The sequence below is a fragment of the Cyprinodon tularosa genome, unplaced genomic scaffold, assembly GCF_016077235.1.
Source record: "Cyprinodon tularosa strain WSP-4 unplaced genomic scaffold, ASM1607723v1 ctg327, whole genome shotgun sequence".
Lineage (NCBI taxonomy): Eukaryota > Metazoa > Chordata > Actinopteri > Cyprinodontiformes > Cyprinodontidae > Cyprinodon > Cyprinodon tularosa.
Window position 1 is genome coordinate 225647 of NW_024039038.1, and position 25720 is coordinate 251366.

The 25720-nt window shown below is 36.2% G+C and overlaps 1 protein-coding gene across 3 annotated transcripts in view; it reads left to right on the plus strand.

Moving 5' to 3' along the window:
• LOC119788825 (neprilysin-like) overlaps window positions 1-6541 on the plus strand; it is a 60562-nt gene extending 54021 nt beyond the window's left edge. For 2 of the 3 annotated variants that reach the window (XM_038293479.1, XM_038293478.1), the window contains exons 14-23: window positions 1471-1569; window positions 1654-1731; window positions 1948-2051; window positions 2412-2470; window positions 2559-2678; window positions 3428-3561; window positions 3958-4023; window positions 4729-4824; window positions 5239-5315; window positions 5425-5524. In XM_038293479.1, the coding sequence (XP_038149407.1) occupies window positions 1471-1569; window positions 1654-1731; window positions 1948-2051; window positions 2412-2470; window positions 2559-2678; window positions 3428-3561; window positions 3958-4023; window positions 4729-4824; window positions 5239-5315; window positions 5425-5524 (933 nt within the window). Of the gene's footprint in view, window positions 1-1470; window positions 1570-1653; window positions 1732-1947; window positions 2052-2411; window positions 2471-2558; window positions 2679-3427; window positions 3562-3957; window positions 4024-4728; window positions 4825-5238; window positions 5316-5424 lie in introns of all 3 variants that reach the window. The other variant, XM_038293477.1, reaches the window with a different exon arrangement.
• Window positions 6542-25720: the final 19179 nt, after the last annotated feature.

Consider the following 25720-nt stretch of genomic DNA (forward strand, 5'->3'; position numbering starts at 1 on the left):
TTTTTTTTAAGAAGGTGGGTGCCATCCTCCCTCATTCCCCCTCAACTCAGGTATTGATTAGCATTATTTAGCTGCTTAAAAAAAGGAATCAAAAATAAGTGATGCGATTTTGAGGTCCTCTTTAGAAATGACTGTTTCTACAGCTAATTTTAGTATAGAATTATCCACTTTAGGGTTGATTAGTCACGTAATTTTAGATTTAAAGCTACAACTACAGTCGAACAAATGCAGAATCAATTCATCAACACAAAATAGTCCTCAAGTTGAGTCCTACAGGTCCTTGGTAGCATTTTATACACTTAGTTTAACAAAGATTTGCTCAATATGCCTCCTAACAAACAATTAGTCAAACAAAAATAGTCAAGATTTGTTTCAAAAACCAAACAAGTTCTCTCAAACTGAAATCACTTGTTTTATGTAACCACCAAGGAGCTTTTTTCACCCCTCAACTAGAATTTTTGCACCTTATTTTCTAAACTTCTTTAAGTCTGTCACATTTAAAGTTTAAAGTTTTACAGAAAACCTGAGAACTTTGTTCAATTGTTTCCATTTATTTATGAGTGCGTTTTAAAGAATGTTTGGGGTTGTGCTGTTTGAAGACCCATCTCCTAGAACCTGGGTTACTGAACATTTCAGGCTGCGACCCCAAAAATAACAATGCAACAGACCAGAGACCCCCTCATACCTCACTGAGTATTTATTTATAACAATAAAGTAGAATAGCTCTACTATTTTTGAATATTTTTCATGACATTTAATTATTGTTACATTTTATTTTATTCATTTTATTTTTACTTAAATTATTTAATGTTTCATTAGATAATGGGACATTAGATTCTTTAATGGGGCATTTTACATTTACTTTCAGGGACCTGCAGTCTTATCTTTGTGTCAGCATTTGGGTACTCCAGAGCATTCTGCCATAGCATCTTATTTCATTTAAATGTCAACAAATGGTTTGTGTTGACACAGATGAACACTGAGTACCCTTGACATTTTTAGATTTAAACCTCTTACCTGACAAATAAAAAAACAACAACCTTATTCTTGAAACAAAATGATTTTGTTATGATTTCAAAAGTCAGGGTGATATTTGATGTGTTTTCTATGACATCATATCAAATTACGCTTGTCTTTCCTTCTTTTTGGAGTTGATCCAATATACTCAGAGGAAATGTAATTGTCTATATTAAAATGTTTAATCTTAATCATCTTTGGGGAGAATATTCTTAATTTTCTTAAAAATGTCACTGATGCCATAATGTGACCATAACATTATGAAAGCCTTACTAATACTATAAGATGATTTCCTACAGTTGGGTGCAATAACATTTACACATCAGTATGACAGGTTGACTGATAAATATTTTCCATGTCAGTGTTTTTAACATATCAGGGATGAAACGTTTTTATATATCAGTGACATTTTAAGACTTTTTTGTTTTTTATTATTGTACATTGGGAATTTAGATGGAGGAGATGATCAAAGATATTCGTGAGGTTTTCATCAGCAACCTTGATGACCTTGCCTGGATGGATGCAGACACCAAAAAAGCAGCTGAAGAAAAGGTGCAAACTTTAACTCCAAGAATCCTATTGTAGTTTTCTTCATAAAAAGTGTTTTTGTCTCATTTTTTCTCTCTTTTTCTCCAGGCTCGAGCTATTCGTGAACGCATTGGCTATTCTGAAAACATAATGGATGACAAATATCTAAACAATGAGTACAAAGATGTAAGTGTTTGGAAAAATTCCTGCGAGGTATTCATCTGTCAATGAATTCTTGTAACGGAATATGCTTTAGGCAAGTCACATTTTTTATCCTCCAAAAAACATCACAGTGGATTTTTTTTGCTTTAGTCATTTTTTTCTTGCGCATATGCCACCAAGTGTTGATGGCTTTCATCACTGCTAATCCTCCTGATTTTTCTGGCTGTGTGTCGGTGTTAGCTGAGCTACAGTGCAGAGGAGTACTTTGAAAACATCCTGCAGAATCTGGAGTATGTGCAGAAGAAACGCCTGCGGAAACTGCGAGTCAAAGTCAACAAGGAGGAGTAAGACGTCCTTTTGTGGGGGTGGTGGATTTCACAGCTTTACTCCAGATGTGTTGTAAATGAAAACTGCAGCGTTCAGTATTTAAATCACCTGTTCAAAGTGGCTTCATTTATGATCTCAGCTGACTGATCTACTACAGTGTTTGTCTCATTTACTGTATTCTTTGTACACTGCATTCACTTTCTCCCACACAAACTCCTACACGAATATAGAGTTCAGCTTTAAACAGCAGGATTCCCTCCGATGACCTTGGTATTAAAAGCTACATTTTAATGTTTCTAAAAACTAGTTCTCCTGACTTGCCTCTGCGCTCTTTTATAGTGGTATCATTTAATTTTATCCCCCTTATTTCTCTTAAGGTGGGTAACTGGAGCCGCTGTTGTCAACGCCTTCTACTCGTCTAGCAAAAACCAAATAGGTATCATATGAGCACTGGCAAGCCTTTGCATCTTTAAAAGGTAAAACCTAACATAATTTTAACTCTAAAATATTTTCTCTGTCTTTAGTGTTTCCTGCAGGTATCCTTCAGCCACCTTTCTTCAGCAAAGGCCAAGCTAAGTCTCTTAACTACGGTGGCATCGGCATGGTAATTGGTCATGAGATTACCCATGGCTTTGATGACAATGGTATGATTTTTCACTTAGCTGTTCTCCCTTCCAGTTTTGGTGGATTAAATTAGCTTTATGACAGATCCATTGCCCCCTGTAACTGATACCATTTTAGAAAACTGCTTTATTTCACCCTATCAAGGGTTTGCCCTCCCGATTTTTTTCTTTCTTTCTGCATTCTCTCAAATTTGATTGTCACTCTCATTTTATATCACATTTCCACCAACCCTCTATTTGTTATTATCTCATTGAAACAAATTAAAACATTTGTTACGTTTCAGATATAAAAAGGTTTGAAGTTTAAAAACTGCAACAACAATTATTGTATCATGTTATATGTTTTTTTTTACAATTTCATTTTTCATTTTCATTTTTTCAAAGTCATTTTTATGAAACAGAAAGTGCTTTAGTGACCAGATATTTCTTCTCTTGTTTGGACCATAGATCAACACAGCACTTCTCTTTCCCACATGCTTCTGCAAACTGCCTGTCAACAACAACATTTTTTTCCTGCTTACTGGAAACTGCAAATGTGGCTGTTTAGAAATATTTCAGTGTACAAAAAAGGAAAAACTACAGAAAGTCATGTCTTATTTAGGGCAACACCGTTTTATAGTAGAACATATCATAATATTTCATGCAATAATGAATATATGTCACTTATAAAAGTAATAAACTATATACCTGTAGTATCCATGATGTGATTATTTTTGTAGTATACATTTTTACACTTCCCATCCATAACTCCCAAACATCTGTTTTTTTAGGTCGCAACTATGATAAGGATGGTGACCTAAAGGACTGGTGGACACCTGACTCCACTCACAGATTCTTAGAGCTTTCAAAGTGCATAGTTGACCAATACAGCAACTTTTCCTGGGACCTGGCTAACGGACTACATGTATGTTCACACAATCACTGCCTCTTTTCTCTTGCGTTTATTTTTTTATTTTACTATTTTTTTCCCACCTAAAATTCTCAGAAGCCTCACATTAAGCGATCTTGCCAGAATTCCTTTTACCTATGCCAGTTTATCCATCTGCATTTTTCAATCTTTCCTCCTCTTTTGCAGCTTCACCTCCTCATTACTTTAAGTCTCTTTATTGTTTTGTGTTGATATACAAGTTCTTCTCCTTTCATCCTTCCTCCTCTGTACTGCTCCTCTGAACAGTGCTTCTTTTTATTATGTGGGTAATATTTTCTTTAACCTGGAAAGTGTTATCTGCAATTTACTGAAAAAATGGAGGGAAAACTTTCAATCTCTCTTTCTACTTTTGCACTTGTATTTTCTTTTTAGCTGAATGGTAACAACACCCTTGGGGAGAACATTGCCGACAATGGAGGAATTCGACAGGCGTACCAGGTAAAGTACTTTAAAGATGCTCTTAAACATTTTTGGGGTTATAGATATTTTAGCCTACATCATTTCATTTGCAAACACTGATGTATGATGTCTGCTTTCCGGGTTGTTGACTTTTTCATACCTTGTATGAGGTTTACATTGTGCATGTTGGCTCTTTGACTCTGAGTTAACAGAGGGATATTAAACAATCTGAAAGCATTAGACCCAATTTTTTTGTCTGTGAACAAATGGTGACTCCAAACATGATTTACATTTCATTTAATAAGAAGTTAAATTTATCTTTTTGGTTGTAAGTAAAACAAAACAATCTATAAAGATGAATGTGACAAGCTCTAGTAAGCCACAAAGACTAATACTGGTAAGTTTTGCTTATAAACCAGTTCAAGATAAATACAGCAGAATTAGAGATGAAGTGATAAATTAGCATAAGACCATTATCTAATGATTTTCAGCAATAGTCAGACTGCAGATTGCTGCAATATAAAGCTCATCTCAGCCGCTTGAATCCGGAATCTCCTTCTTTTGGTCATGATCCAGAGGTGAAGAACATAGGTGAGGATAGGAACATAGACTGACCGTTAAATTGAGAGTTTTTAACTCGGCTCTCTTTTCACAACAACAGACAGGTGCATTTATATGTAAAATAATATTAAAATGTTATTTTTAATATGCCTAAAAATATATTTCATTTTGTTTTTATTAAAGGCATACAAGAACTTTGTGAAGCACAATGGAGAAGAGCCACCACTGCCTGGGATTGACCTTTCACACGATCAGCTCTTTTTCCTTAATTTTGCTCAGGTAATCATTCAGACCAGAGAAAATTGTCATTTTTACTGGCACAGTGTATATTGCCCTTTAATGTAATTTTATCCCACCAGTAGTTATTTGATGACTGTTTTTTTATCCTCTATTTTTATTTCATGAATGATAACACATTAGGCATTGTAGTAGAAATCAATATATCCCTTAATTTTAGTACATTTAGAAAGTGAAAAAAAATGGAAATTGATTGTTTTATGGACAAAACTACTGTAAGAGTTCTTAGAAAACAAATGTGTTTTATTAATGTTTTCCAGATGAAGTTTTGATAGTTTTGAAAATTTCTGCTTGTCTAAATTTGTGTATATTAAAAGTCAGGATAAGATATAAAAATCTTTATTTGGAAATGAATAGATTTTTTCATGAGCATTACATCCTGTATATCTCTTCTAGGTGTGGTGTGGAACACATCGACCAGAGCAAGCTGTTAATTCCATTAAAGTAGATGTACACAGTCCAGGAAAATTCAGGTAATAAAATCAGCCGTTATGTTTCCTCATTTAAAATAAGATTTGGAATGCAGTAACTCTACAATATAGTACATTAAGTTCCTAATACCGTTCCAATTTCTCATTTCAGAGTACTGGGATCCCTTCAGAATTTCCCAGAGTTTGCCAAAGCATTCAACTGCAACAAAAGCAGCTATATGGTCCCTGACAACATTTGTCGTGTATGGTGATTTAAAGACTTCTGGGAGGGATTTTTCTGTTCCCTGTTTCTACCCGTACAGTACCTCTTCCCTCTAAATGCTGGATACCTCATAGAGGGCTAGAGGGAGGCGGAAGCCGCTTTTACCGAATGGACCATGGCTGTTCAACACTGCAGTATGCACTTCAACCAAGCAGTAGATGTTACCCCTCACGAGCCGGACAAACTCAAACCCATATCTATTAAACGTTAATACTGTAGTCCAATAAGTCAGCTCTTTAATCTTCTGTTCACCAGGTACAATCAAGCCCTGTTTTTCTTTCTTTCTCAAATGCTTATCACTTGAGCCTGCCATTGTTTTTTTGTGGGCGCAAATGTGAGTGTGTTTCAGTTAAAATGCTTTACAAGTAGTAGGCAATCGAGTGGTGGACAGAAAAATGTGTTCAACCCACTCACACATTAATGCGCCGCCTACTCACTCGCATACATGCAACAGGGCCGAACCACTGTATTGTATGTGGGACTTTGCTGGAACTCTCATTATCCTCTGCTGTTTTCACCCTTTGTCTAGTCTCCAAGCAGATATTCTCTTAATTATGTCACCATGGACTGTTTTGTTTTAGTTTGATTAAATAAATGGTCACATAATCAGAAGATATTTTGTCCTGTGAAAAAATAATTATTATTCGGGATCCAATATTAAAAAGTTTTAGTCTTTATGTTGATAGATTTTTTCCCCTGGGTCCGCTTTTTATTAATGTGAGGATTAACCAAAATTACATTTTGTTGATTTGTTTCTTTAAATGGCCATAAATAACTGAGATGACAATCTAAATATTCCAGACCTTTAACATAAACTGTCCCGAGCCTCCATATTTTCTGTGAATGTTGTTTAATATGCTTTGTATGTCAAATTATCACTGCCTGCTGTTGGCCAAGCTAATTGGTATGCCTTATGATTGTTAAACCACAAGTGTGCATTAATGAGAACAAAGAATCTGAATATATAAATATATATATATGTATTAAAAAATAGTTTAACTTTTTACAATGCTTCTTTTCTTTCCTCTTAAAAAGTAAAAACAAACTAGACAGCTCTCATACCTTGATATTAGCTGGCTGTTGGTTTACTTAATATTGGTAATATATCTGGTAATGTCTTTGACTCTCTTTTAATGGGGGAAAATATGCTTTGCTGCTCCACTGAAATGAGGCTGCACAAAACTCAAAAACATCAAGCAGGTCATACAGCTGATATTGCTATGTATGATTTTAAGCTGATTTGAAAACCTTTAAGCTCTACATTAGCCTGATGGTCAAATAAATAATAACCTCTTTTTAAACCTATGTAAAAATTAAAACATATTCCACTTGTGGAAATTAACATATAAATGTTTTACCTAAATTTATCTGTGGATTGTATGGTCAGTGGGTTTAATCTTTCCAGTTTTAATAGTTTTGTCTTTTTTGTTCAAATGTAACTGAATCTGTGATTTTTAGTCCATGAATGTGGAAAACTTTGGCTTTTATATATCAAATAGATAGTTAATTATGCAGTACGATCATCCACACCATTACTGTACACAACCTCTTCTATGTTCAGCTTATTGTCCCAGTGACTTTTGTTTAAGCTTTTACTTTCTTTATCAATTTTTCTTGCAATCTTTTCCTTCTTTTCTCAATTGTAGGACAACAGATATACCTCAGTTGCCTGTAATTAAATACTTTATAACAACAAAAAACTTATTGAGGAACCTTTTTTTTTATTTTAAAATAAATCATCAAATAATGGACCAAGTCTTTATGTGACTTGTGTAATGTGGTTATTTTGGGTTTCTTTGTTTTCTAGGGCAAGCTTTAAATTAATTGTTCAGATTTTTTCAGGTGAAGTCTCAAGAGTATACCAAGTCTTAGTAATAGTTATATTATCTGTTGTGGAAGATTACAGTGAGTTGATCAGGCAGATTTTTCTATCCAGCAGCCATTTGGCATCTCTTATCTATGCATATATAAGTAAACAATTTATAACTGTTGGGGGAAAATGTATATTAATGCTGTTTCTCTTACATTTAAAAATGTTTAGTGACAAGTTGTAAATTCTAAAAAATAACCAAACAGGCTACCCATTCAAAGAGCTTTTAGCTGTCCTCTGCTATAAGCATTTCATAATTATTTAAAAAGAATTATGAAATCAAAATCAAATGAAAGAAAAGTTTTATAGAATTTTAGAGAACTTTATGATTAAACCATATTATACCTTTTGAAATTGGAAGTATTTATCTAGAAATTAAAGATTAAGTTCTTTAGATACTGTAGGGAAATATTTCTAGCAAGCATTCAACAAAATGTATTTTAGATGAGTTTTGACTGGCACGCTGAATCAAGTAAAAATAAAACATTTTCATAAAAGAAGCTTGTTTTTCACAGGAAACAAGACTCATGTTTGAAAAAATGACACACATCTTAATGGTAGATTAAGTTGAAAGTTATTAGTATAGTTCACTTATTACCTGAAACCTAAATGGGCCTGGTCTATGAGTAACTATGGGCTGAAGTAATGAAGTCTGCAGCACACTTAAAAAAAACACTAAACTTCCTATTTGAGTCACGACTTAGTCAACTTTTTAGCAGCAACAGAAAGTCAGGAACATCACTTGGAAGCAGCACAATGAATTCAGGCATCTAGAATTGTTGAAGACCACTTTCCTAATTCCCCACCATGCATGAAGGAGAAGAAAATTGATTTAAGTGACTTTCAATGTGGCATGATTGTTGGTGTTCAATGGACCGATTTAAGCAGTTCCTAAAACTGATGACTCGCTCTAATTTTCTAGCAAATCGTGTCACTGGTTCACAGAGATTTCTCAGAAAAAAAGTAAAAAAATCTAATGATCAGCACTTAGACAGAACATTTCCTGTTAATGTTAGAGGTATTAGAGAGAGTGGCCAGATTTATTTATTGATCATACATAGGCATCCGTTTTTATAATAACCACTTCTTCCAATCCAAGATACAAAAATATGTAATCGCAGAATGTCTGAAGTTATAACAGAATACAATAATCACTGTCATGTTTGTAGGAACTGAGGCTACCTTAACTGCTTACCAAAATGAGAAAATAAGAGGCTGAAAAACTGTTGAACGGCCCAAAGTCTCAAGTTCTGCTAGCACATTGAGAAAGCGATATTTTGGTAAACATGTAAGCTCTATCTTTCTTTGTGTAAACAATTTCAGCAGGTGTTGGAATTGTGGTGTGGTAACTTTAACTACACTTAAGGTCCCTTTTAGTACTTAAAACACCATGGCCTTCCCTAGCATATGTCAATAAGCTCAAATTCTGTCTAATAAACGTTTAGAAGCAGACAATTAATTTGCTGTAGTCCATGGCCTTCACTGTTATGAGATTCTAGTCCAGACAAGCTTGTTTAAAATTATAGGCTGGGATAGAATATTTACAAATGGATGTTCAATCAATGAACAAAGAGTGTGGAATTTTTACAAAAAGGATTAATTCAAGACTACTTGTTACAATGCTTTAACATAACTAAATGTGGAATTCCTTCTGTGTTGTAGAGCTGAGGAATCTGGACCTGCATAAATTTCTGAGGAACGTTTCTAATACTTACAAAAGCCATGCCATGAAAAAATAAGGCAGCTCTTAATGCAATAGGAAATATACCCCTTTATGAGAAAGGTGTACCTGATGAGTTTAAAATTTAACAGGTTTCTGGCCTGTGAATAAAAAAAAGCAAACAGAAACTTGTCAGTAAAAGAGATGGCTGATATCTTTTCCAGGTCTGTACACTGAATTCCACTATGAAAAGTCAACAGCCAGCTGTTTTATTTAAAGGGTTTCGGAATGGCTTAGATTGCCAATTCTTTAGACTGAATTTATGCATTATAGCACCTTAAAAAAAAGTGACAGTGTATGAAAACATTCCAGTCACTCATACTACTTCAAGCATTAATTCAAGCTAAATATCTACTGGGATACTCTCAAATATCCCCTTTTTGCTCCTGCTGATCAATGGCACTTTAGTAGATAGCTGATAATTCACACCACCCACCATCCTCGTGCTTTCACCCTCCCTGTCATAAGTAGCTACACTAGTTACCCTCACAGCTAACATTACGACACCTCAGCATGTTCCTGGGAGGCTCAGCTGAGTGTTTTGCACTTTGAATACTGAATACTGCTGAGCTCTTTATTCAAAGTACAAGACCTGGAAAGTAATTTAAACTTAAAGGTAATAAGAAACCTATTTTGAAATTTACTGCTCAGAGGGGGGAAAGGCATTTAAAACCTTAAAGCCCCATGGCAATGTTTTAAGTCACTCATGCAAGACCTTTTTTTTCTTTTCACATTACATAGTTTTACTCCCCCCATTGCCCTGCTGTCATAAAACCACTCCATTGGGATGCTGCCCTTTGGGTGACCCTAACAGTGTGTCCAGTGGTATGCGTGTTTGTGTGTAAGAGTGTGGTGGTAGTTCCGAGGAAACAACATACAGCCACTGGAATGTCTGTATGTGTGTGTTGCAAGACTTTGTGTGGTGTTTTGGGACCATGGACGGTCATTGCTGGAAAATGAGCACACAATATTATCTGCATATGTGTTCAGGCATGCCAAAGTCCTGTAAAAGAACACAGCTACACATGTTTAGGTGCACAATGGCATGTGCAAGTGATGTTCTAGGATCATGATTCATCAGAAATTGAAACAGGCAAAATACAGGTGGGCATTAGAGACTGGCTCAGTTGATTTTAAATTGCATCAACTCCATTGCACTCCACTGTGCTAACACTGATCATCAGCTGTTGTGATTTTAAAGAGGCTTTGACAGCTTTATCCAAAAATCTAAACTGATAATGCTTGAAATTGCAAGCTTCTTAGGGACATGATCAAGTAAAAAAGGTGGATTTAACGGTAAACGAACATTTTGCTTTTGAGTTAACTGCCATGAAATTAAAAGACAATTCAACAAGTTTAGATGTGTAACTTAGAGGTATCTTAACATTTGGACCCCTAATAACAATCATTAGATTGTAAAAAAATGCATAAATAAAAGTAATCTTTATAAGCTTGAATAAGCTTTTGTAAGATAATATTGGTCTATTAATATAACACAGTGACCTCATGTGGTTATTTAATGTAACTATCTTTTCTTTAGCCAAGTGATTTTTTAAGCACATGCACAGTTGAATGAAAATTGTTCAACAGCCTCATATCATATTTTTTTAAACATTATAAATGGTCATACAATTAAATTTTTTCTTTAACCAAAATTATTTTCTTTAACTTGAAATGTTAGGAATAATCCCATTCTGACAGTTCAAACGGTATTTAATTGTAAAGGTACAACTATGACACGTACAGGCAGGTAGCTGTATAAGCATATATCCATATAGCAGAGACTTTATGTAGGCATATGCCTATGATAACCATTAAAGTACAGTAGGATTTCTTTAGTTAACTTATTCATTTTCAATTAAGTCGTAGTTCAATTTTGTTTTATTCTGATCATTGTTTATATTTTTTGTTTAATATTTTAAGAAATAATTATTTTCACTTTAATATCATATAGGTCAATTTCAGCGCTTTTATAAATATGCTATACTTATGCTCATCAAACAGTTTTTTTTCCAAGTGTGTGATTTTCAAAAGAATAATTTAACCCATTGTAAGCCAAAATCTGCCCTTTATCTCATTTTAAGAATGATTTGAATCTTTTACAGTCAATAGAATCACATTTAAAATCTTAGATATGATCAGAAAAACCTTTTATGTCTGAAAAAGTAAAATGTATTTTAGAGGATTTCCTCTGTGCCTCGGTAGTGTATTGTATACTGTGCTTGGTAAGGCAAAAATATACAAAGGCTTGAAATGGAATAAAAATGTGTGTGCCCCATCTGGCTAAAGTAGTAGCACAATTTGACATAGATTTGGAGTCAGTAGGTCATATAACCAGGAAGCTATTGAAGAAATATCAATTATTTTTGTAATAAAAAAATGTTTAAAAATTAACAAATGCTTAAAATTGAATAAAAATGAGTGTGCCTCATCTATCTAATGTAATAAAACAATTTCACAAGGAATTTGAGTCAGTAGTTCACATGACCTGGAAGCTATTGAAGAAAAGTCGCAACTTTTGTCTTTAAAAATATCTTTAAAATTGTAAATAGCTTAAAATTGCATAAAAGATATCTATGATATCTATTGGCATGATTTTATATTAGTTTTGTCTTAGCTGGTCATAAGATAAGGAATTTACTGATTTTTGTTTCTCAAGAGTGCTTGGTTCAAAGATTTGTTGACTGTCCTTAACTGCACCACCGCGTGTGGGAGGAGGGAGCAGCAGAGAGACGCTGGCTGACCTCGGAGTTCCTCAGTCGGATCAACCGTTTGCTAGATTCCGCTGACTCCACCGAGCTTGAATACCCAATATCCAACTTCAAACCAACTTCACCGCAGTACTGACAGCTCGGTTCTGCTGGACTCTAGTCGACCAAAATTCCGGACGATTTTGAAATTCCCCCGGACACTTTTTTAGGTATGAAAAGTAGGCCATGTCCAGGAAAAACAGGATGTCTTGTCACCCTAGATTAGCTTAACTGGCCCCAGGGGGTCTGGTCTGGGATGGTCAAGGTGAAACAAATGACAGTTAGCGCTCGTAACATGAGCTAACGGTTGTAGTAGAAAATGTAGCAGTCTCTCTAAACACATGACCGGTAATATATTCTACCTAGTTTACCCAAGCAGGGCAATATTTAGGCATCAGATGGAAAGAGGGAAACATGGATTTTACTGTTTTGGCTCGAACCAAGACTTTTCGCCTTGGTTCGTTTCTTTGCAGATTGGAGGCCCCATCTTCAGTCCAGTCTGTTTGTCCAACAGCAGCTCTCAAAGAGATTTGGATTGATCTGATGCAATAACAAGAGACAACTTTGTGGGGCCTAATGTTATTTACCTTGAGTAGCCTTAACAGCCTTGCTTGAGCTACCACCTGCTTCGGTTAGTTGTGGTAGCAGCTCAGCTGGTAGCAGCTCAGGTGGGCAGAACAGCCCCAGGCAGGGGGATCAGTATGGCATGGCTTACCGGCTTCTAAAGGCTCCTCGGTAAACAGCAATTAGACCCAGCTTTTCCTTTAGCAGTTAGATGTAGCTCTACCAGAGCTGGATTCCTCTGTTTTATGTGCTTCAGCAGTTCAACTCAGTTTGCTGGTGAAGATTCTTAGTCATCCATGTCATTGTCATTCCAAAAAAGTTAAAAAAACATACCACTGGACATTGTTTTCCAAGTTTGAAGGGGTTTCGCTTCCCTTTCAGAAAGCTTTCTCAATTCAAAATGTCTGGAGTATCATTGAGTTCCAGGCTTATAGAGTTACTGTAATGGTGCGAAAAATTCTTCTTAAAACCCACCTAATACGACATTAACTGACTGGACCTTATTTATACCCGGACACATGGCAGATTTCAACATGATGGTGAGCTGTTTAAACACAACTCCTATAGCAAAGCAGACAGTGGTACTTTTAATTACTATGTTAATAACTGTGTATAGTTCATTAGACAGTTGGTAAAAAATACACTCATATAATATGTTTCAAACCCCAATAAAGATCTTAAAAGAATGATGTAATTCAGTATTTTATTTTTTACACTACAACTTAGGAATTATGGGTAATCCAGAGCTTCGATTAAAAGCATAACCGTTACAAACAACGTGTTAGCGACAATGGATACCAAAAAGAGGTACTTCCAGAAAAGAATAAGCAAAGAAGAGCTTCCCAAAGAAAAACTTCCCAAAATAAACATGTTTTTTCAAATAACCAAAGAGGAAATGGTAGACGTTGCTGCTACAGTGAGTGAAGATTGCAACCAGGAGATAAATGGAGAGAGCATAGGTGAGGAGGGGGTTGTGAAACTAAAGGTAGCCCGATAAGACTTTTTACAGCAGAATATACTCAAGTATATCCATGTCCAGTGAAGGTGAAGAATGATGAAGTGTGTATGTATGGGACACATTTTGGGTCGGTTGCCTACGGCAGCGAAGGGGGGGTGGGGGGTGGGTTGTACTTCATATGGGCCCATCCAGATAAAGTTGCTTATGGGCCTATTGTTGTTTCGTTATGCCATCGGTCCTTAAGGTCATTGTTTGCCGGGCTAAACAGGTGAGATGTTTTGATCCTGCATGGCGATGAGGATTGAGAAGATACTGGGAAGGAATCAACTCTAACACTGTGTTATAGGTGTCAGGAACGCAACCCATTTCAATGTGTTTATAAAGTTGTTATCCACAACATATCCTGTCAGAAATATGCCGTTTTGCTGGCAACAAAAGCTGTGTGATTTACCTAGAAACGCATAGGGAAGATTGACCCCAGGCTCACACCGACTCCGGTCTTACCGTTGCGGTGCGGTGGGTGCGGCGCCGCAGTGATTCCAAGTCATTAAAAAGACGTAAACCTCTCTCACCGGCTGCTGAGCTGTCCGGCTGCGGTTACCGAGACACTCCGGCGCTGCAGAAAATTCCGCAAGAAAGCTATCCTTGCAGCGTGCCGGAGCCCTCCGCAACAAACTCTCGCAAATATCCTTATTTGGGCCGTGTTATCGCGTGAAGTTACGTGAACTCAAGTGAACTTCTGTTAAATCTCCGGACCTGTTGCCGGAGCCGCAGAGCCGCACCGCACCGTAGTCAAAAGGGCGGTGTGAGAGGGGGTGTGCGGGAGTTGCGGTCTCCGTCGGCTCGGTAACCGCACCGGAGCCAGTGTGAGCAAGGGGTTACACATAAATCGTTATGATGAACTGTGGGTCTAACCCCCCCCAACAAAAAAACAAAAACAAAACATAAATAAGGAAAATAGTCCTAATACATAATTTAAATATAAACAAATCAGTATGCATTTATTTTATTTTTTTTACCAACAGTATATCTGATGCTAAGTTTTACTTATATCCTCAAGTCCCAGGCTCAGAATTTGGGAGATTGTTTTACACCCACAAATCAAAACTAAGGGGAGGGTGTGTAGGTGTGTGTGTGTATGGAGTTGGGGCTTCTGTGTTTGGTTCCAAAGCTGTGGATTAAATTGCCTCTCGAGCTTTCTTTTAACTGAATTCGCTAATTAATTTAGAAAATAGAGACAACTGAAAAAATGTCTTCTGTTTTCCTTTTTATTGTGATCACTTTATTGTCAGTCTTTTTATATGCTTAATGCAGTTTTAACCTGCGTTGCATAGGCACATTTTTTATGACTGTGCAAACAGCACGTTTGTGAGCTTGTGTGTTTTTTGTTTTTGTTTTTTTTATGTGCTGTGGTACAGAAAGTTTCCATCTCAATCTAATTAGTCTGTCAGCCAGAGGTTTTTCATCTGGGGCACATGTTGAGCTAAACCTCAAATACATTGGGTTATTAAGCTGGGGTAGAATAGTGTGTTTAATTTCTGCCTTTTGCATACTGAAAATGGATGTGACACAACCTTCAGTACCAGCCAGACAATCTAATTTCCTGTTATCAAATGCAGCCTTCACAGCATGGTTTATAGCGGACAGTGCTTCCATTAGAGCATTTGAGAATGCACAACAGTCACAGCAACTTATGAACCTGATATATTATGACATAATCGTGTAATTATATTGGCAAAAGCTAAAACTACAAACTCACTTGAATTAGACAATGTTTGTTTTTTTTACATCAATTTTTATCAATTGGCCTGCAGCTCTTATAACAAAGATAAAAGATGTCTTGTGTTGATCAAGCTTGGCCAACTTAGTATCTATGTAGGCCATTATATGTATTTAGGTTGCTCAGTATCTACCCATTCTTTTTCCCTTACCCTGTGAAGATGATAACTTTTATCTAGACAAAAAGAGTTCAAAAAACAATTTCTAATGGTACATTTTAACTTGAATTACGAATTGTACATTGTGTTTATCAAACCATTATTACATACCGCAATTCACTGGAATTTGGAACCAAATTATTAAATCTGATTATAAATACTGTTCCTAGTTACAGATTTAAAAGGATTATTCCTCATTTCATTTCCATTTTCTTTTTCAATTTGCATTTTCAAATCCTTTTTGAAATTGCATTTTTTTTTTTGCCTTTTGAGTGAAAAAGGTACAAAAGACAACACTAGTGACACTAACTTACTCACAAGCGGGATGATCCAATCAGCACTTACTGACTCACTGACAGTATCATTTATCTCATCAGTAGCTGAGACTTTTGATTCAAAACATTTGGAGCTGAGAAACTTTAATTACACAGAGCATTAAGGGCAAGACGTGGAGGAAGACATCTTTCCAATTTTTTTTTTCATAGTAATCTGATTGATATTTGTGGTTACTATACTGAGCAATACACTCACCGGCCACTTTATTAGGTACCCCATGCTAGTAACGGGTTGGACCCCCTTTTGCCTTCAGAACTGCCTCAATTCTTCGTGGCATAGATTCAACAAGGTGCTGGAAGCATTCCTCAGGGAGTTTGGTACATATTGACATGATGGCATCACACAGTTGCCGCAGATTTGTCGGCTGCACATCCATGATGCGAATCTCCCGTTCCACCACATCCCAAAGATGCTCTATTGGATTGAGATCTGGTGACTGTGGAGGCCATTTGAGTACAGTGAACTCATTGTCATGTTCAAGAAACCAGTCTGAGATGATTCCAGCTTTATGACATGGCGCATTATCCTGCTGAAAGTAGCCATCAGTAGTTGGGTACATTGTGGTCATAAAGGGATGGACATGGTCAGCAACAATACTCAGGTAGGCTGTGGCGTTGCAACAATGCTCAATTGGTACCAAGGGGCCCAAAGAGTGCCAAGAAAATATTCCCCACACCATGACACCACCACCACCAGCCTGAACCGTTGATACAAGGCAGGATGGATCCATGCTTTCATGTTGTAGACGCCAAATTCTGACCCTACCATCCGAATGTCGCAGCAGAAATCTAGACTCATCAGACCAGACAACGTTTTTCCAATCTTCTATTGTCCAATTTCGATGAGCTTGTGCAAATTGTAGCCTCAGTTTCCTGTTCTTAGCTGAAAGGAGTGGCACCCGGTGTGGTCTTCTGCTGCTGTAGCCCATCTGCCTCAAAGTTTGACGTACTGTGCGTTCAGAGATGCTCTTCTGCCCACCTTGGTTGTAACGGGTGGTTATTTGAGTCACTGGTGGTTATTTGAGTCACTATTTGTTGTCACCTCTGGCATCAACAAGGCATTTCCGCCCACAGAACTGCCGCTCACTGGATGTTTTTTCTTTTTCGGACCATTCTCTGTAAACCCTAGAGATGGTTGTGCGTGAAAATCCCAGTAGATCAGCAGTTATGAAATACTCAGACCAGCCCTTCTGGCACCAACAATCATGCCACGTTCAATGTCACTCAAATCACCTTTCTTTTCCATACTGATGCTCGGTTTGAACTGCAGGAGATTGTCTTGACCATGTCTACATGCCTAAATGCACTGAGTTGCCGCCATGTGATTGGCTGCTTAGAAATTAAGTGTTAACGAGCAGTTGGACAGGTGTACCTAATAAAGTGTTCGGTGAGTGTATAACAGAGCAATTAAAACAGCAAAAAAACGATCTAGCATTTCAACTGTCAAAGCTTGTCTGCAAGTATAACATCATCCAAGACTATCTAGGCTCGTCTACACATCTGATTAACACTATTACAATATCAGGGACATGGATCAAATAACATGTAATGACTTTGCTGGGATTTTCTTTCATTGACTAACTTTCATTTCAGCTGGGAACAAAAACTGAACAAAACAGGAAAGTGCACCATCACAAACAAATAAGGCAGAGCAGATTCACACCAAGCATATATGTAGTCAAATTAAATCCAAGCTAATTGATTTCACAGGCTCTCTCCATTTAGACCAAACCTCATAAATCTTTTCTTTTCAACTTTGAGGGAAAAATATATCTTTTCCACGACAAATCTGGTGGATATTTTTAATCCATTCATCAGTGTTAGACCTAAGTACTGAATTTGACACAGTTGATTCAATTATTCTTCTGGAAAGACTTGTATATTTAATAGTAATTAAGGAAACAGCACTAGTCTGATTTAAATTGTATTTATCTGGTGAATATAAGTTGTTCATGTTAATGATAAATACTGTTCATATTCCAGGGTTATGTGTGGAGTACCACTGGGATCAGTGCTAGGGCCAATTCTCTTTACTATATGTATCTTCCCATTTGGTATAATTATTAGAGAGTATGGGATTCATTTCTACTGTTAGGTATACTGATGATAGTCAGCTGTTTTTTGTTTTGTTTAATCCAGATCAATCTAACCCATTATATAGACTACATTCTTGTCTTGAAGACATACAAACCTGGGTGACTATTGACTTTTTGCTTCTGAATGCACACAATGCAGAACTTATAGTCTTTGGACAAGAATATTTGAAAAAGAAGCTGATTAGTCAGTCACTTTTTTGGATGGGATTAAGTTAATCTTAGATAACAGTAAAAAATCTTGGTGTTCTTTTTGATCAGTACCTGTTAATTAAATCCCATATCAGAGAGGTTTATAGAATTTCCTTCTGTCATCTCTGGAATAATGCAAAACACGGATGATGCTGAGAAACTAGTCTATGCATTTGTTACTTCAAGGCTGGACAAATTTTATAATTTACTATCAGTAAGTCCACAAACTGTATTTAAAAAGATTCAGCTGATTCAAAATGTTGCAGCGAGAGTTATCATTTTTTACTATCCTAGCTTCTCTTAATTGACTTTCTAGTGAATCCAGAATAAAATGTAATATCCTATATCTTAAATATAAAGCCTTAAATGGCCAAACTCCATCTTATATCAGAGATCTGATCATTCCTCATGTCCCTAACAGTGTACTTTCCTGTAGATCTGCAGGCTTACTAGTGGTTCCTAGAATTCCTAAAAGAAGGATGGGAGGCAGATCTTTTAGTTATCAGGTTTCTCTCCTATGGGACCAACTACTAGTTTTAGCCTGTGAGGCAGACACCCTGTCTACTTTTAAGGCAAGGCTTAAAACTTTCATTTTTGATCAATTTTATAGTTATTTCTATAGTCATGCTGCTATCGGCTCAGAGTGCTGGAGAACATAGGGACAAACTTTTATCATTTTACAATCAGCTGGTTTTCCTTAGATAGAAAACTTTGAACGAATTTGACTTTATTATCATTTTGAATTGTCTGTGTAAAGTGCCTTGAGATGGCATGTGTTTTGAATTTGTGTTATATAAATAAACTGAAATTAATTCCGCAGTCCTACTTTGATCCTCTGCAGTGTTGCTCTGATCCTCGACAGTTAGCCACTGTAGCTGGCCTGGGCCAACCTGGGCCTTCAGCGCCCTGTTTGCCAGGCAGGCTTCTTGGATCTACAGCTGTGTTACTCAGGCCTTATCCTGAGCTAGCAGCAGCAGCCTACCGCCCGCCTCTAACGCTGTGTTTCCTTAGCTTCAGAAAGGGACATGGCTGGCCCCCTCATACCGGTTATGGAGTTCTCTCAGCCACTGTTCTCACAATGATTGCCCACTGCTCCTGCCTGAACTGAGGAAGGCCATCTCACCTCATCTCTGTTTTTTGGGTTATTCGTTCCCCTGTTTTCTGCACTGTGACCAAAACAAATATGGACCAAGTCGAAGAGCATGATGTGAGTTGGAAAAAAACGTATCGAAAATGCAACAACTTTCGCTTGAGATTGATAGTCTTAAAAATGACCATCTGGTTGATGGTCTTGGCTGGTGTAGGTTTATTTTACATTGATTATTTTATGAATACTATTTTGTTAGTGTGTGTAGTATATTTTGCAGGTCTAACTTGCAGCTGTCACATTATATTGGTGATCTCCACATTCACTAGGTTTGTTTGTTTTACGCTGCTGTATTGTAAAGATCTTTGCCTCCACAAATGAGAAACCTGCTCCTATGTAATTATAAATAGACCATTTCTAAGGTAATGCAGACATAAAGATTAAGATTTTCAATTCTTCGATGATTGTAAATAACCTACATATGTATTAAATGTTACATTTCTGTCAGTAAATCCCAATTTTATTACAAACTGTAACGGATTGTGACAACGGATTATAAAATGATTGTGATTATTGGTATATGGTCTTGTCTAGCACTTAGTTTGGTTGATGGAATGAATGACTTTAATAAACCATCATTTAACAACCAGTTCTGGACTTCTCAATACTGATTAATGCTTTGGTTTCAATATCCTAAACAGAAAACTGAAGAGAGAAACATTTAGTGCAAGAAGGGCAGTTTTATCTCAGTCTGACACTGTGACACCAAAAGTACTTAAATTTTAAGTATAGATGTTTTATTAGATTTTGAATTGTAGAAAATATTCTAAACTAAATAATGTAGACAAAAGTTACAGATTTTAATAATGCGGTAGGCAGGACAGAACCTCTGCCAAACTACTAGGAATACATTTGCATTTTGTTCAAGAAACACTTGGTCTTTGAGGACATTTAACACACAAGACACAACATGGAGGGTGAAGTAGTGCTCATTACTCATGACCTCTTAAGAAAAAAAAAAAAGATGAACAAGAGCAGCAGAGAGAAAAAGAGGATCAGATGGTCTGGATAGTTGGGATCGTAGGAAAAATGAGAGGACAGGAAAAGAGGACTCTTGTGGTGTAATTGGATGAGCACTTGCAAGCAGCAGGGTCTGGTTCTGAAACTGACAGCTCTCATTTTCTTGCTCCAACTCTTCCTATTGTAAAACGAATTCTCTTATACGTGCCCCTGCTCAGAGTACATCACATGGACCCTGATATGCCAGAAGAGAATTAGCATGATTAGACCCTGATGTAGGGATCTTATTAATTGCTAAATGATCAAACATCTAAAACCTTTCACTATATGTAACAAGTTGTTTTTCAGAAACTAATGACATCAAATATTAAAAAAAAAAAAGTTTCTTCAGGCAAGTTGATGTACATTTTTCTTGTGTTACCTCCATTGTACAGTGCCCGTATTGTACTGTATTCTCTTCACTGATAGTTCCCTCCCTGCTATGACACAGTTCGAATTTCCTCTCTGTTGGTAATTACTTTGGATATTTCCTAAATCTTGTAATGACCGAATGACCTACAACTGTTGCTTATAGCAGGTATCCAAATTTATTTTTGAGTTATAGTGTGATATTGTAGTATTTCTTGCATTTTATGTCAACTGTCCAATGTGAAAAGTACTCAATGACTTTTCATGTTTTGATTTCTCCAGCAACACTTTTCATATCCAAATTGATACTGCAGTATCAGCGTTGATAAAAGCCCTGCCAGCTTATGATAAATAAAATCCAGGTAGTGTATGTCAGGCAGTGGATGTTACATCTTTATGTTTTTTCCCCTTTTTTAAAGACAGCGAATATTGAGTCAGAATCTCACATGGCTGGTACTCATTTTTTTTGCATCTTAAATATTGCATTGTTTACCATCCTCACAATGCCTATTTCTAGTAATCTCCCCTTCCTTTGTTTCTGTTTTCCTTCCTTATGACAGTGGAGAAAATTAGCAATTACTCAGCCCTCCATAAATTGAATTGTAGCAGTTGATACGTGGTTGGGACATACATCAGCTCATCTCTAAAGACTTATTTGGCAAATTCAGATAGATCTGTGTGTTTTTAACCACTAATTATTGTTTAAGAAACCTCTTAGTCCATGTATTTCTAACAAACATCCTGGGGTTTTGTTTACCCACATTGGTAATGACTAAAATGCTGTAAAAACGATAGCTCTCTGCTAATTCAGATTTGTGGAGTGCTTTGGATAAATAGTTACAGTATTATAGTAGATGTACGTTGTTGTTTTTTTTAAATAAAGAGTGCTTTAAAAGGTGAACTGTCTTACTTTTTTATGTCTGTTTTTTTGGATTCTCCCTTATTCAGGGATTTCTACAGCAAGTCCAAATTGTTGAATTGCTTGTCAGACAAAGATTTTATTCCCTCCCCTCATTCATGTCAGTGAAAGTGATTAATTTCCCTCTGGTTTAGAGTGACAGCCCATGACAAAATGACAACCTATAATCTGGAAGGAAAATAATTCATGCTTTTAAATTGTTTTACAAAATATTAAAATTAAATCTGAAAATTGTTTTACAAAATGTATTCAGCCCAGCAACAAGATACCCTGAACAAAATCTGGTGCACTTAAAGATTTAGAACTCACTAAACAGTCCACCCATGGGTAATTAAACTCCCTAAAAATCTATCTATGAAAGCATTATAAAGAAAGAAGCAACATATTAAAAAGTAAAGGAAGTCAGAACTTTATTTAGAAGCAACCAAGTGGCACAATTCTGAAGGAGTTGCAAATGTTTTCTAAATAAAGACTATTATCAGGACTCCACCAACAGAAAATATTATAAGAATTGTTAAGCATTTCTTTGCAATAAATGATCTAAAAAAAACAATAAAATAATATCAAGTTAAATACTTATGACTCATTAAATTTGTTTGGTTTTGCAGCTATGGAAGTTCAAGTGTTTTCTGCAAGATCAAGTAAATTGATACGACTGGCATAAAATCAAATACAAATAGCATAACAATAAAACAACAAGCCGGTCCCATCTAGGCGTAATCGGAGAAAATGACAGACGAGGTGTGATCCTGATGTCCAGTCTGCTCCGTAGCTTTGTTTTGGTTGCTGTAACTGCAGGAAATCCCGCTTCACAAAGATAGGATGTTATAGATAGGATGAGTCTTGAACTGAATTAACCTGTCAAGAGGCACAGATGCACCGACTGATGTAATTGGGAGAGAATCCAGCAATTTTTTATGTTTTTCAAAATAATAAATAATAATAATAAATAAAACATCACTCAGACTCTGATCGTCGATAAATTATATATAAATATATATATAAATATAAATATAAATATATATATATATATATATATATATATATATATATATATATATATATATATATATTTTTTTTTTTTTTTTTTTTTTTTTTTTTTTTTTTGTGCGGCCCGGTACCAAATGACCCAGTGGTTGGGGACCGCTGCTTTAAGAGACCATTTAAAATACTAGCAGTGTCAAATTTCAATTACTGAGGCTATTCATTTTCTGAAACATAAAGTAGATAAATCAAGCTATCCAGAAGAAGCCAGATTCAGGTCCAAAAAAAATGATGTGCTGAAGAGGTTATAATATTATAAGAACCCCCCCCCCCCAGCAATTTCTATGAATTAAGCTAAAAAGAAAGCAAGATTGATCTTTTTGGTTCTCGATAGTTTGCAGATTATTTCCTAAGATTGAATCTGAATCACAGTAATCATAGTACATGATGCAATGGGGGTGTTTTGCTTTAAGAGTTAGGCCCATATATTGCATAGAATGCTTGTTGGTCTGTACAGTAATACCTGCACAGCAGATGAAAAACATTGTATTAGGCATTTGTCTTACTGTTTATTAATGTAATTTAACCGTTATACCATTCTTCTCTTAAACAATTAGACTTTTAAATTGTGGTTCACTTTTATCTTTTTAAGATACATTTTTCCTGTATGGGATATCCGCTCCACTCTGAATACTACAATTGCATATCATGCTGTTTTTATTGTATGTTTTTAATATCCGACATGCTCATAAAATTCTTGTAAAGCTTGCGTTTGTTTACTCTAAAATGATCTTTTTACAAATGTATTCATGACAGTTGCAAGTGTCCATGTGGAGCAACTTCTCACTGAAGCAAATCCCCCATATGTGTAAAACAATACTTGGCAATAAAGGTTTATATGATTATTTCTTTGTGTTTGTAGTCTAAACATTTACCTTTCTCTATATTTCAGTTTAATCTTATTTTAACGTGCTGAGCCTTTAGCTGTGTTCCTGTCTCACCTTGCAGAGGGAGGGAGAGAGGGACAGAGACAAAGAGATTATGGACAACTGGGGATCATTATGTGCGATAATGTTAGTGGTGACAGCTTGATTGCTTTTATTGCTGGCCTTCTCTTGGCATTCAAAGCAAGGTAATTTAAAAAAACTGAAATAAACCCCAGCTAACCACTGTGCATACACTGATTTTTAATGTTTGGCTGGCTGTTGGGCAAGCTTACATTAGTTCTAATGGGAGGGTGACAAATAAGTTTGAGACCTTGCTTTTCCTGTCCTCAAGTTACAGGTTCTGTTTGGTATTAAAAAAACAAAGGAGAGCATGAATATAAAAGGACGGGTGAAAATACAGCCAACATGGTTTGTGTATAAAACAAATGTTGGTCTATACACATGCCACTTTGGATACCATTAGATGTGCTTTGGTAGAATTTAGCTGTTTTCAGTGAACTAAACATGAGCTATGTCATAAGAAGAATATACTAGCAGATTGCATAAAATGTGGCTAACAAACCAATTTCTCATTTTTTTTTTTTTTTTACAACTGATAGAAGATGAATTAGGATAGATATACCCTAGACCCCCTTTTTGTCTCGTGAGAGTAAATGCAGAAGAAATTTACTTTTGTGTATTCACATTCCTGTGTATGTACCATTATGGATCATTGACCCATGTATCCTTGTAAGCAACACTTACAACTCCCTACAGGTATCTCCCTAGTTGTTGGCATTCCCCTTTTGGTGAAATAGAGATAGGAGTGGTGATATCCAGGTGGGCTTGCATCTCTTTCCATATTAAAGTCAATACAGAAGGAGGAACAAAATGGGGCTTTGTGGAAAGCCTGCTCTTGCGGGCATTTCTGATTCTGCACAATTTGCCCACATGAAGAAACCAATCAACAAATTCACACACCTGTATTTCCACCCAATTAATTTGAACTTCAACACCTATGAACACAATTTAAAATAAGAATGTATGATTTTCAGGGTATGACTGCTTTTAGACAATTCTCTTCAGACACACAACAGGCAAATCAAACCTCACAGAAGCCAATTTCACTTACAACTTTTTAATTAGGCAAAATGCAGATTGATACTGTGTAGAATTCAAATTGAACTGCAAATATTGATCTGAGAAGGCTTCTGTAGGAGGTGTATGCAAAAGAAAAGAACACTTAGAGCAAGTGTTCAAACTAACAAGTGTACAATTCTTCAAACTAATTGGGTACCTGCCTCCCATGTCAACTTTTTAACCAATCACAGCAGTAGCAGCTTAATTTGTTTCACAATAACTGATGAATTAAAGTCTTAGCAAATTTACCAGGGTGGCGAGGGAACCAACTTCCCTTCCACAATGGCAAAAATCTAATTTTTGCTCATTTTTCAAAAACGAAATATAGGCTAATCCAGTTAAACCTGCTGCACCGTGTCAGTTTGCTTCTGCCTTCTCCCTCTAGTCGATGCATTACTGTCATACTAGTAAATGCATTTGATTTCTCCAAAACACTTCTGTATCAAGCCCAAAAGTATCTGCTGGCTGCTGGCAATATGTATTTTTGGGAGATTTTGAATTCACAAATTCTTAACCAGTCTCAAATCTTGCCAAACCTCTAGAGATACACACAATGATTTCATGTTTATATGGTTCTATCAAAGGGTCTGTGTGCAGATTAGAATCCTGTGATGTCCAATAAAGGGTAGAAAATAAAACTGTTTAATTTAGCAGGTATGGGCAAATGTATAAATTATCAAAAACGGTGGAGGTTGCTCGCTGTTACTCACAATTCTGGATAGGATTTTAAGTGAGGATAACTTTGGATAAATTTGGCCGAGACTCGGGTCTGAGCTCTATGTATACAGGTTCTGGTCCCGGACTCTGGTGCAGACCAAGACAGACCAGGACTGCTCACTGGGATGCGGCATAATGAAGAGAGAATAGGATGTTATCGCATATCGCTTGCTGGATTATCCTCTACCGTTGACCACAGATTTCGGACCAAGACAAACTTTGATTTGAGATTGTGGGGTTATCGATATTTTGGAGCCTCTTGAGTGAAAAATGAAGATCTGTGCAGAAGTAAGCGCAATTATCTTGCTGTGTGAATTTCCCCTTTAGAAGGACCATTAATCTGCTCACCCCCCATAAATAAACAGATAAGACTGAGTACACAACAGCAAATCATGCTCTTTTTATATCTAACATGTCATCTTCTACACATATAGTCTCAGGATCCTTTCGTTTCATTGAAGAAATACCTACCATTTTATCATTCAAACAAGATTAGGTTTCAAAGGTGAAAAAACCCATCTATTCTTTTTTTCTAGATAAAGTAAAAAAAATAGTGCTTAGTTCC